The following is a 13,275-nucleotide window of genomic DNA, read 5'->3' as shown; positions in this document are numbered from 1 at the left end:
TATTTTATGTATCACAGAAAGAATAAAGCTAAAATTAAAAAGTATTGCAGTCCTTGTATACATTACATTTTGCAACCTCCTTTTAATAGTTTTTAAACATCAACAAAACACTTTCCACTCAGCACCTGCATATACAGAAACAAACCTCGAAGTTTTTCCTTTTTGTATTTTATCATCTCTTTATTTGTATAGCCTGTACTTCTTAATATGTCTTCCAAAAACATCTCTTTAACTTCAAATGGTCTTCCTGGTACTGAAAACATAAAACCACATAAATCGTTCATGAGTTACTTAAATGATCAATATTGTATTTAAAGTTACAATAAACTCGCTAGTTGATAAAACAGAAATGAGAACACTAAACAACTTCATTGAAATTCTGTACTTTGTTCTAGTACCACCCTGCCATCCTATCTTATAAAGCAGCCAATGTTCCCCATTAGAGGTTAAAGGCTCAGAAACTGCTTGAAGACACTACTCCGAGATCAACCACAGCCAAGCCATTAAACAGAAGGCTCTCTTGCTATTACAGGAGTGTTATGTAAATATCCAGGAAGCACATGCAAACTAAAACACCAGCTGAATGCTCTATCCTTCGCCTTTCAGGTTAATTGAAGATGCTAGGTAACTGGGCTCAAGATTAGAAAATCCCTGACTACTGTTTGTATTTTGGTTGTGGGCTTTTTGGCAAAGTCGTCCTCATGTCTACCACTTTTAACCACTACACTGCACTGGCTCTGTATTTGGGCTTTTTGGCAAAGTCGTCCTCATGGGTAAACTCTTCTCATTGTTCTTTAGTATGCATCCATGAGCTGTACGCAGCAAACTGGGATACAAACAATTGACGCAAGGTCAATTAATGAACAACTCTACATCCACAACACTTTCAAGTCTTTGTCTTTCTGAAAACATAGAAGCTGTGAACTCAGTAGCAGATATCACCACAATTTAGCTGCATGTGGATCTCACTATATATATAGTGGAAGCAGCAGGAGCAGCAGAAGCAGCAGCTGATCTTTTTATACCCTGCTTTTCACTACCCGAAGGAGTCTCAGAGCAGCTTACAATCTCCTTCCCTTCTTCTCCCCACAACAGACACCTTGTGAGGTAGGTTGGGCTGAGAGAGCTCTGAGTGAACCCAGTCAGCTGCATGTGAAGTAGGGAATCAAACCCAGTTCTCCAAATTAGAGTCTACCACTCTTAACCACTACACCGCACTGGCTCTGTGAGTCTCTGAATCAATGCCGAGTTTCATTAAGACAAAAAAGGTGCCCAAGATTCAATGGGGCTTTTTGTTTGTTTGTGTTTCATTTTGTTCATTTTCTGCAGGGGGAAGGGAACACTGCAAAAAACCCTGGCAGTGACGGAAGCAAATTTCAACATCAGTACCAAAGGATAAGAGAAGAGAATACTAGTAATAACGGCCTTAGTTCACTGATCTCCCTTAGGCATGTGACATTTAGGGACTTCCAGAAGCTCAGTGAACCTTTTACTCTGAATTGCTAATGCATACAATGCATGCCAAACTGCCTTTTCATTTATTTATTAGAATATTTACAGGTGGGGGACCCATGAGACTTGCAGGAGGCATTCCATCCTCCCTGGCTCACCAGTCTGGCCTGCTTGCAGTGCCACCGCCTGCCTGATTCACAAGGTAGCTGGTGAGAGGGAGCTCCATCTGTGCTCCCCCAGCACTCCAAAGCACCACCAACCTGGCATACATGGTGGCAGCCTGAACTCATACTCATACTCCCTCCAGCAGTGCCACCACAGGGTCCCACTAGAAACTTGCAAAGGAGGGAGAACCCCAGTGGAAGCAGCACCCCACTTGCTCATCTGTCGCCCCCCCCTGCTGCCCTGCTTGGCTGCCCACTGCTCACAGTACCTTTATGTTGTTTGTGTTCCTCTGTTTGGGAGAATTTAGCAGTCCCATCCATTTAAAAAAAAAAATTCTGCAAATCTTCTTTCACTATACATGGCCCCAATCTCCACATTTAAAGATCCACAGCTGGTGCCATGTTGAAAATTTGATATGACAGGCCACCTTTGTACTTAAATAATGTACTCAAGACTACTTACAATATTAAAACTCATACAAAACAGTTATCAATAGGTAACAACAGCCATTAAAAACATACAAGCACCAGAGGTAAGATTTAACAATCACAATGTTTTCTTGCAGAGGGAGGGAAGCACTATAAAAAATAAGTAAAGTACCACTGGCAATTCTACAGATTTCATGTTTAAGTATTTAAGCCACTATCTAAAGAGCTACACTGTTAATTCCAGATATATGGGGGGCTTTGGATTAGTGTGCGTTCAGAATCAGCAGTTCACCATTCCATAGCAAAGTGATAAAACAGCTGTTTATGGTGGTATGCATTTTAATCAGAAAAGTCATGCTGGACACATGCAGTCTTAAGAGATGCTAAAATATCTCTTTGGAACTCTGCCTTCCTTTAGGAATGAAGATTATTGAATTAAAATTAAAATCATTAAGATAAAATATTACACTATTAAAAAGTCTACATTGCAGGATCAATAGAAATGATTCATTTAAAGAACAGATGAATCAGAACACAATTTTAATTCATTGCATCTTTGCCACATATTCTTGTGAACAAATTCTTACATTTCAGTCATTTGTTACCAGGATTTGGCTTGTTCTAAATTTAAGTTGAGGAATATATCTTAAAAATGAATTTAGTAGCTAAGCTCCTTCTAATGTTTAAACTTACTATATATCACTGGACATCCTCCAAAATATCTGACAAAGAGGTTCACATCTAGGGCAGCACTGGAAAGTATTAATTTCAAAGTTGAATGTTTTTGTAATGTATCTCTTAACTTGGTAAGTAAGAAGTCACTGAACCGATCCCTTTCATGGACTTCATCCTGCAACAAAAACAAGCAAACATGCTCTTTAACAACATTCTGACACATCATACCATGCAACCCACTGTTATAAAATTAGGCATTTCTTGGTTATAATTTTATTTACTTTGCAAACATCAATCATACATGATTTGCTACCATACAGGCAATATTAGCCTTAGTATGGATCACAAAAGTACAGAAAGGTAAGAGGTTTCTACAAGCTTGGAGGGAGCCCAAGTTTACAGAAAAATCTCAAAGCTTACAAAAATAAGTTTAAATACTCCAAAACACAAAGAAGTTCAGAGACTCTACAATGCCTCAACAACAATATGATCACAGATGGCTTGGATAAGAAAATATGCCAAAGTGCTTTCTTTACCAAGCATCACTACCCCCAGCAACTGCCAGCCACTAATGGGGGGGCTGGAGAAGGAAGTGTGTCTGGCACACTTTCTACTCCAATCTCAGCTCCTATCACCACCAGGAACAGGTAGTACACAGGACACCTTTGCAGCTACAAGCCTCCCTACCCAGTACACCATGCATACTCTCTGCCCCAAGCATGGGATGCAGATGGCATTGGGTGCCCCCACAGATGACCTCCAAAGACAGCAAGATCAGGGTGAGTCAGCGCTTCTGTTGCTCTTGGATCTGACAGCAGCATTCAACATGGTCGATTACAACCTCTTGACCCACCGCCTCACCAACACAGGAGTTAGGGGGACTGCCTTACAATGGTTTTCCTCCTTTCTTCATGGTCGGGGACAGAGGGTGGCACTTGGTGAGAGGGTCTCCAAGCGGTACCCACTTGAATGTGCTGTGCCGCAAGGGGCGCTCCTCTCATCAATGCTATTCAACATCTATATGCGCCCCCTCGCCCAGCTAGTATGGGGGGGGCTGTTTACACTTAATGCACCATCTTTTAACTGTGGGAGGGCTTTAGCTGTTTTAAGAATTAATTATATTATTGGTTTTAAAATTGTTTATGTACTTCATTGTTAATTGTTTATGCACTTTGTTGTTACCTGCCCTGAGCCCATTTGGGAAGGGTGAGATATAAATTTAATAAATAAATAAAGCCACTGCTTATCACTGTGGGTGTTACAGGAACCAACAGGGAAGATGAGATGTTCCACTCCCCTAAAGCCTTCGTGGATTGCCCACTTGTCTATACAGTGATCATGCTTACTTAGAAACATTCATCTGAATCAAGTCATTGCACAACCTTCCTCTTACAAACAGAAATGTTAAGGATATGCACAAAAACGCAAAAATAAATTTTAAATATCTTTGTAGATATATTTGTCAGTTAACACAACTGAAACACTCTTACTTTTGATACTACTATCTGAAGAAAAAGCATATTGGATCAGAACCAGTCATTTTGCAAACAGACTGAATTGGCAGAAATATTTCTGCCACCTTCCATTTTCCAGTGGAACCAGCACTTAATCTCTGGAAAACTATTCCAGGGAACCATCGAGAACAGCACAGGACGTGGGGTGCTGTGCTCAAAGGGAAAATGGGCAGAAATAATTTCCCCTTAATCTTTTGCTTGAGATTTTTCTCTGTTTGCAGAAGAGTGCTAGGGGGCAATTTATGACTGTATAATAAGCTCGAATTTAGCTGAAAACCAAAATAAAAATTACTACAGCAACCTCTTACAAATGTCAAAATGAGACAGATGTTTAAATCAAGCCCGCCCCCCACCCCTTACAGTTCTGCAGGGCCTGCAAGACAGAGCTGTTCCGCCAGGCTTTTGGTTGAGGCAGTGGGCGTCTACACAGGGCCTCCCTGAGGTTGCTGTCTTCCACCTACTGGCCATCCATTCATCGGTAACCAGCCATTTTCATCTGCATTAATGCGTCAGAACTTTCACCAGTAGCTATAACCACTGATTTTAAATGCTTATATTGTGTTTTTAAACTTTATTGTAACTGTTGAAATATGATGTGACCGCTCTGAGTCCACTCGCGGGATTGGGTGGGACACAAATATGAGAAATAAACAAACCATTTGTTTCTACACAAACTGTAGGTTCTCATTATAGTTATTCCAGACATTCCTTCAGTTAGAACAAAATCAACTGAGTGAAGTGGCTCACGTTCATCGATGACCATCTGATCACTAGCTTTCATTTTAACAGTTCAACAGAACCCACAAAAAATTAAGTACTTGAATATTATTTTCACAACAAGTAATTAGAGCAACTTACCACAATAACATGTGTTACAGTTGACAGGGCACTATCTCCAGCCATTAGTGTTCGAAGCAATACACCATTAGTACAAAAGGTCAACAGAGTCTTTGGAGAAACCCTGTTTTTTAATGAAAAAAGGTGATTCCAGAGGGGAATTTTATTTTATTTTGCTACAATTTAGAACATGGAAATTCTTAAGAGCTTTATAATGTAAAAATATTTAGTGTAAAAGAACTCATTGAAAATATCTACATTCTTATTACAACATTAGTATCCTTGTGTAACATTACTAAGTGCACAAAGTGCTGACCAGCCACTTGCCTGGTCACGTGTGGTAAGAACTGCTCCCACGCAACCCCATTCTTCCTTGTATCCTTGAAGAGCTTTTTGAGTTTAGGTAGCAGAAACAATACCACTACATTATGTAAGCTGCATTCTGTTCTGTTTTGCTCATGCTACCTAGAGCACTGATCACTGCCCTCAAAACGTAGGCCTACTCTTTAAAACAAAAAGGTGGATACTTTTTGAAAACAGCCAGCAGGCATGTTAGAAGATTTCTTCCTGAAATCTCCTTGTTTTCAACCTCACATCTATGAAATCTAAGGCTGGGAAAGTTAAGTCCCTGCATGTGGCTTTTAGAATGCTGCTCTCATGGCATCCCCTGAACTGAAAGTCTCTCTACCATAGGAAGAAAGCAAAAGAGCTCATAGCCTCCAGAAACCAGAGGCAACATCAAAGAAGCTGCTTGTGAGATGAGAAGCAGTCACTATTGACACTGGTCTGTGCCAAGCAAAACAGCAATAACTCATTGCTATCCTTCGGAAGAAAGAGAAATGTTGCCCAATGGAGGAAAGTGCAGTATACAAAGCAAGGAGTGGCAATGGAAATAGGCAACTACCCTCCCCAAGTTAATTTGCAAGACTCATAATAATAAGTATTAGACTCTTACTTCAATTTTCTTTTTAAAAGCTTCTAAATTTCTTTCAAAATATACAAAGAATACTTGCTAGACCTGCTTTCCAATCGGATCTGATAGCCAATCGTCTGCCCAATCTTTTCTCTTCTTTCGGCAGCAACCCTTTCTGCCACAGCAATTGCTGCTAAACGTCTTGGCTGAGTGCAAAATATTCGACATGGTATTCCATTTTTGTAACAATCATCCAGTAAGAATTGAGGAATCTAAATACATAGATTGTGTGTTAATTTTATAAAGTGAAATAATCACATCAAGAAAAACACCAGAGGGATGTTTTACTAACATGCGTCCTTTACTATCACCCACAGTAAGACAGACATAAAGTAATACTATGTTTGGGGAGCGGGTCTAACTGCTGACATTCAGTGTTTACTGTTGAGAAATTCCAGACAAAGTCCAACACATTTGTTCTGTAGGAATCCAAAAGTCCACAAACATCTGGATTTATCATGCTGTTTTCCCTTGTGCATATTTCCCACCAAACTAACTGCCGAATTTCTAAAACAATCTTCAGTCAGCTGTGGAAGCTGCTGAAATAGAAGTGAACCAAACCTAACACTCAAGCATTGCCACATATTTATTTATTTTATTTCATTTATACCCCGCCCTCCCCGCACACGGGCTCAGGGCGGCTTACACAGGCACAAAAGTGCGATAAAAATACAAGAAGTTAAAACAATTAGGGCACAAGTGCAGTAAAAGTCAACAGTTAAAACGGTTTAGGCAAAAATGCACATCTCACAGGATACATAATGACTACAATACTTACTCCCTATTGCATATCCCAATGGGGTCAAAAAAAGGGGAGGGTGCCATGGGCCACGATATTTAAGCTGGCCAGTCAGCCCGACAGCCATTTAAACCTTCTCACTGATTGGTGGGCATTGTGTCCTTACTGTATGAGTTAATTTGTACAAGCTCAGTGAAGTTAATGAAGCATGAAGTTAATATAGGTGTAGATGGAGGTCACCACACAAGACACAATAACCACTAAAGGTTTTTTTAAGGTGCTCAGCCCACAGAATTTTAAAGACCTCTCATCCATGGAGGAGGAGCTAGAGAGCCCACCACCCAGGCAACTTCCACTCTACCTTCAGAAGCAGAGCAGTACCTGGCTCCTTTCTGCTTATCTCTCAGCAAAATAAAACCTCCCTGCCCTGGGAAGAGTTGCTAAACATTCATTAAGCAACAGGGACTAATATATTCAGAATATGGTGTAGAGAAGACTTAATTTTTATGATTTTTAAAGGGGTAAAAGCCCCTTTTAGGAATTTATAACTAAAAAGTAGGATACAAATTTAAGCTTATTATATTACAATAAAAGTATCCACTTCCCAAATTACAGTAGCCAGCTTTTCAAGAAATTAGACTTGGAAAGGAGATCAACTTTCCAATGTCAAACTCACAGATGCAGTGAATAACAATGTTGGCTGCCTGAGCTCAGGCACCATGAACTCCACTACTCTTTTGATCTTCAGCAATAACATTTTGTGGGTGAGGGGGGTCTGGGTTTAGGTTTTACAGAAGATCACCCACCCATATTACAGCAGCTCTGCAGAAATTAAGAGAGAACTACAGAAGTTCTAAGAGCTAGGGGGGAAGCCTCATGTAACTTCTTCAGGCTTACTTCATTTTTTTCTGTCTGTGGGGTCTTTTAAGGCATTATCTCCATCCTGAGATAACACAGCCTTAGAATGCAGAGCATCCACCGGGGCATCGACCAAGGGAACTTTTAAGCCCTCCATAACAGAGCCAGGAAGGAAGGAGAATTTTTAGCTACAGTAAGCAAGATACAGAGAGGCCTGTCTGAACACTGGAAGACCGTATGGTCAAAACTGAAGTCCTGACTGCTGCTGGGCCTGGGCCATCATCAGGCAATCCTAACCAACTGTCACAACCACGTGCCTGGAGCAACAATGGCTTGGCATGGTTCTGGAGAGGTGAGCAGCACAGAACCAGCCCTTAAAGTGGCTTTGGCCTTTTTGCTCTTGGTTGCCACTGCAAGAAGCTTTAAGGCTGCTGAGGCAGTTGAAGGTTTTTTAACTGCCTTTGGCATAGTTAATGGCTGGAAGAAGCAAGCCCCAAGGGCCCCAATAAACTAGGTCCTCTCACTGTTTGGGGGGGGGGCTACAAGATGGAGCTGGCTAAGCAAGTCTTGCCTGGAGCACACAAGGCTTTCTAACTCGGGAAGATCCACCTCCTACTGGTCCTCTTAGGAATCAGATTAATTTGCATAAACCCTGCCTTGGAATGTGCAGGAGGCGTAGCTCAGAGGAGGATGACTTACCCCCACTGAAGCAGAATGTTAAGATCTATGAACAACTTCATTTAAAAATAACCTCCATTACTATGAGAACACAAAGCTAAATTATATTTAAGAATTTAATTCTATTACATATCTATAAATATGTTTATTAGGGATGGGCGCAAATCAGGAAAATGGAGTTTTGTCCGGTTCATGGGTTCTCACAAATCACAAACCTTCCCATTTAACGAAAGGGTTCATGAGGTTTGTGATGTGGTAGAGTGCCCCCCAAGGGCTAGAGTTACCAAACTTGCAGCAGGTCTCCAGCTGACTCTCCTCTACCTGCCCTCCAGGTTTGGTGAAGATTGGATTTAGGGGGGCTGAGTTACAGCCCCCCAAAGCAGGAGCCCCCAGGAAAATGCTCTCTGCGGAAATCACAGCCATAGGTCAGGAGTGTGTCAAATGGCCCCCCTGCAAGCTAGAAACATCAAACTCGCAGAGGACTTCCCTAGAAAGCCCCTCTACCTGTCCTCAAAGTTGTGTACAGATTGGCTTGGGGGGGCCAAGTAGCAGCCCCCCAAAAGTAGGTAGTCCCAGGAAAGTGCTCTCTGGGGAAATCACAGCAGCCATAGGTTCAGAACAATGCTCCAGCTGTGGAGTCTTGTGAGCAGAAATTCTACTTTATGAGCTACTGACATTAAAGTTGTGAGCGAGCAATTTGCCTACTGCATATATTAGCTGAGCGAAGACAAAAATGTGTGAACCAGAGGCTAAAAAACTGTGAGCTAGCTCACACTAACTGAGCTTAGATGGAACACTGGTTCAGAAGTGTGCCAATTTGAATAGACCCCCTGCAAGTCAGAGGCATCTAACTCCAGTGGACTTCCTTGGGATGCCCCTCTACAAAAGGGGGGGGAAGTCTAATGCGGGGGGGGCAGCAAGCTGGAAAACCAAGTCGATGGACAGGTACAGCAAGGGCAGCTGGTGATGCCAAGTCCCCCCTGCTGCTTTGACAATTAATTAATCAACACCAGCATGTCTGGCTCACGAACTGCTGCCATGAACCTAACAAACCTCCGTAAAAAACATGGCAGTTCGTGGGCAATGCAATCTCACAAACTGAGGCCTCACGAACTACGAACTGGTCATGTTTGTGATGAAATTAGGTTCATGGCGAAGTTTGTGCCCATCCCTAGTGTTTATATTTTCAAATTATAAAATATTTCTATGCGTAATTTGGATAAGCATGTTACATACCTGAGTAGTTTTACCTGATCCAGTTTCCCCCACTATCAAGATAACCTTATTTTCTTTAATAATTCTAACAATATCATCCTGCTTTTCATAAACTGGCAGAGATTGTCGAAAGGAATCAAATTCCGATTCTCCCCTCTTAACTGGGATTTGAGGGATGCCGTTGTTGAGTCTGCCACTTGTTTTGCTCATTTCTCTATTTTCTAGGGAAAAACAAAAGTAATGACTGCATCAGATTAGGTACTAATGTGCTTCTGATTCTTTAGTTACATAAAACTAAATATTGCTGACCAACACAGTTAAGTACACACGCACACACACACCTAAAGTAGCAGTAGCAACACAAAATCCAGTCTCTATGAAGAAACAGGGAAGTCTTTTTGTAAGGAGGGATAGAATTAATAAGAACTGCTCAGCCTCTAGAACATCCAGAATTTTTTTTTGAAGGGCTTGATGCACAAGTAACTATGCTACACTTATAGCCTTCTGCCACTGTATACAACAAAACCAGGGCTTAAAATACTATGCAGCTTAGTAGCCATGCAACTTTAGTCAAACTGCTGTGACTAGTCATATGATTATAACACTACCAGAAAACTAGCATGACACAGGCTTGGAGCTTTGGTCTGGAAAGTGTTGTGAGACCATCTGAGAAGTATTTTTAAAATGAATGCCACAATGTTTTCATTTTATCTGAAAAGCTAAATTATGATTTTGCATATTTATGTTTATCCAGATGAACAGAATATTCAGCTTGCAGGACAACAGCTGTTAGTCCTACATGAAAATACCACCTAACAATGAAATGCCAGCAAAGCACTGCCAAATATTCAAGGCTTTTCCAGCATCCTCAAACAGGAAAGCATGCACGCCACAGGTACAGCAACCATCATATTTATACATATAAACTATGGAATTACAACAGTGAGGTCGTATGTACATTAAAAACAGCGTTCTAAGTAAGGTAAAATTGAGAACAATGTAAGCTGCTTTGAGTCCCCATTGGAGAGAAAGATAGAGTATAAATGAAGTAAATAAATAAATAAATAACGCATACCAGACATTATTTTTGTATGTTAACATCCTTCTCCATTAATTCACTAACAAGTTTATCAGAATATACATACCAGCTTCAACAGCAAATACGTTTCCTCTTTCTGTCTTTGGCAGAAGCTCCGTGCGCTCTTTATTGGTAACAGGAAATCGCTGTACGAGGCTTCTAATAGCATGTTTTGTGGTAGGGATCAAATTACATGTCATCATTGTGTGTGCCAACTCTGATCCATCTTTTTTCTTCACAGTTAGATATCTGTTTGCTCCTTTCCTGAAAAATTGAGTCATTTTGTATTTGGCACAAGGAAAAAACAGATTTATCAGAAGCTCTACTCTTCAACTACCATAGTTGTCTCACAGATATGGTAGGGGTGCCTGGGTACATAAAAATTTTTACTGACATATTAATGTGTTTAATACTGATACAGTCCACAAAGTCTCAGATAAAACTGTTTTACTTGTCATATATCCAGCCTCCCACATTTTACATTTTAGGTTTAAATTCTTTGTTTACATAAGATCATGAAAAAAATTAATCTCTCTTAGTTTTCAGTATCTTAGGTTTTAATTGAAGGCAGAATCAGGTGGGTAGCTGTGATGGTCTAAAGTAGCAGAATAAAGTTTGAGTCCAGTGGCACCTTTAAGACCAACAAAAGTTTATTCAAGTTATAACCTTTTATTCACGGTATAAGCTTCTGAAGTGTGCATGCGCATGAATACTTATATCTTGAATAAAACTTTGTTGGTCTTAAAGGTGCCACTGGACCCAAACTTTGTTCTTAGGTTTTAATTGTCAGTTTCAATGAACGTTTCATTGGATTTTAATTCTTATTTTTCAGTAGTGCATCAAATCACAATGAATGGAGGATGGGTTACACACAAGACTTATTTAAGCAAAAGGACTGGTTATTAAATATCTATGCTAGAATAAGTCTAGCATTGTGGAGTCTCTGTATCCTAGACATGTAGCCATGAAGGATCTTTTTTTAAAAAAATGAAAACACCGAGGTGTACTTCCTCCTGTAATTTGTACACAGAGAATGGAAAACAGAATAAGAAACATCTGCAAGCCTATCCGAATAACAGCTATCACACAAAAATACAACTAAAAAAGGAATTCTAGGCCGAAGTACTTCAAATTTACCCATCCAAAAGTTGCTTCAACCTCTGGTCCAACTTCCAAAAATAAAATAAGCTAATAAAATATCAGACTTTCTTCAACAGAAGAATTAAATATTTTATTACTCTAAAAGGTGTTCTCTTGAAAGCCTGAAAAGGCAAAGCTACACAAGCTGTATACACTATAGCAGCTATTTTTGCCACTGGTCCCTAAATGGCTTTAAACGCATGTTGTCAGTTATTGCTGCAATGGGTACAGATTCTAGTCAGGGGATGTGATCCAAACTTGTAGACCCCTGTAAGTTATTAGTTTAAAATAGTAGCAGATGTCATTCCTCAGGACATAATTAATAATATTCCAGTACATTTCAGTACCAGAAACATTACTTCTGAGTCACACATTACTTCCATTTACATTTGAGGATGTTATTTAATATACCAACTTACCCCTTGCTTTTAGAAATCAGACCAAGAGACTGACTTAAACGGTGAATAAAAGCTCTTTCAGTACTGGTTAAAGATGAAGGAAATTCCATTTCTAGAACAAGAAAACATAGTAAGAAACAACCAGTTACTACATTTCAGACTTCACCCTGCTTAAAGACAATTGTGTTTATTAATATATTTGAAAAGCAACCAGCAAGACATGGGAAGTCTTCAGAACAACTCATTTCACTCAGGACAGGGACACAAAATACCTTGTTTGTCATCAACTTAGGGCCACTTCAGAAGTTACAATCCAGTCTCTCGGGGAGGACTGCTGAAAAGTTTCTGCTTGGTGGTGCCCCACATGCGTGCTCCACAAAACTGCAGAAACACCACTGAAAGAAATTGTCATTTAAGCAGTAATTTATATCCTCTGGTGACGAAGACGAGAGAATGGAGCTGATGGAAGGAGCAGCACGGAACACACACAGTCACCCACTTGTTCACCAAACAAGGCCATCTTTGCCAGTGCTGAAGCCCAACTCAATACCATTTATCCATGGGTAACGTGACCCCTCCATAACACCAGAGGCAAATTACAGGAGCCTAGTACAAAAGAGATTAGTAGCTATGATGTTATTTTAATTTTAAAATGCTAAATATTATATAGAATCATCTTCTCCAATAAGGATTAATTTGTCAGGTTAAATGATTGAGGACATTCTCCAGGTATTGTCACCTTCAGGCATTAGTTAAGTATATACCAGGAGGGGGTCTTTTCTATAGCTCCACTGCAGTTATAGAACTTTTCCTATGAGATGTTTCCGTGAACCATCCTTATAATTTTTACATGACAGATGAAGTCAATTCTTTCTGTTCAAGCATTCAGTAGTTCCCACTCCACCATCATTTCTAGAGCCTACTTTATTTTTATATTATGACACACTACAGCTGTTTTAAATTTTGCTTTTAACTCCTGTCTTCAATTCATGTTGTTGTGTTATGTTCTTACTTTATATTTTGTGCTGCCTTGAATGCCCAATGGAGCAGCAAGACAGCATGCCATTATTTATAACCCTCTATACTATCTCATAGCATAGTTCTCATGGCACCTTACAATAAAAT

The 13,275-nt window shown here is 40.1% G+C and overlaps 1 protein-coding gene across 1 annotated transcript in view; it reads right to left on the bottom strand.

Annotated features, from left to right (window-relative positions):
* YTHDC2 (YTH domain containing 2) overlaps window positions 1-13,275 on the bottom strand; it is a gene marked incomplete at its 3' end in the record, with an annotated part of 36,173 nt that overhangs the window by 20,646 nt on the left and 2,252 nt on the right. Inside the window, exons 2-8 of the mRNA XM_015418648.1 lie at window positions 12,172-12,262; window positions 10,680-10,876; window positions 9,556-9,755; window positions 6,090-6,256; window positions 5,093-5,195; window positions 2,739-2,895; window positions 146-253 (exon numbers count right to left, since the gene is read on the bottom strand). Of these exons, the coding sequence (XP_015274134.1) occupies window positions 146-253; window positions 2,739-2,895; window positions 5,093-5,195; window positions 6,090-6,256; window positions 9,556-9,755; window positions 10,680-10,876; window positions 12,172-12,262 (1,023 nt within the window). The remainder of the gene's footprint in view (window positions 1-145; window positions 254-2,738; window positions 2,896-5,092; window positions 5,196-6,089; window positions 6,257-9,555; window positions 9,756-10,679; window positions 10,877-12,171; window positions 12,263-13,275) is intronic.

This window comes from Gekko japonicus, unplaced genomic scaffold (assembly GCF_001447785.1).
Source record: "Gekko japonicus isolate JY-2015 unplaced genomic scaffold, Gekko_japonicus_V1.1 scaffold541, whole genome shotgun sequence".
NCBI classification, from domain to species: domain Eukaryota; kingdom Metazoa; phylum Chordata; class Lepidosauria; order Squamata; family Gekkonidae; genus Gekko; species Gekko japonicus.
This window is presented reverse-complemented; position numbering and strand designations above follow the sequence as displayed.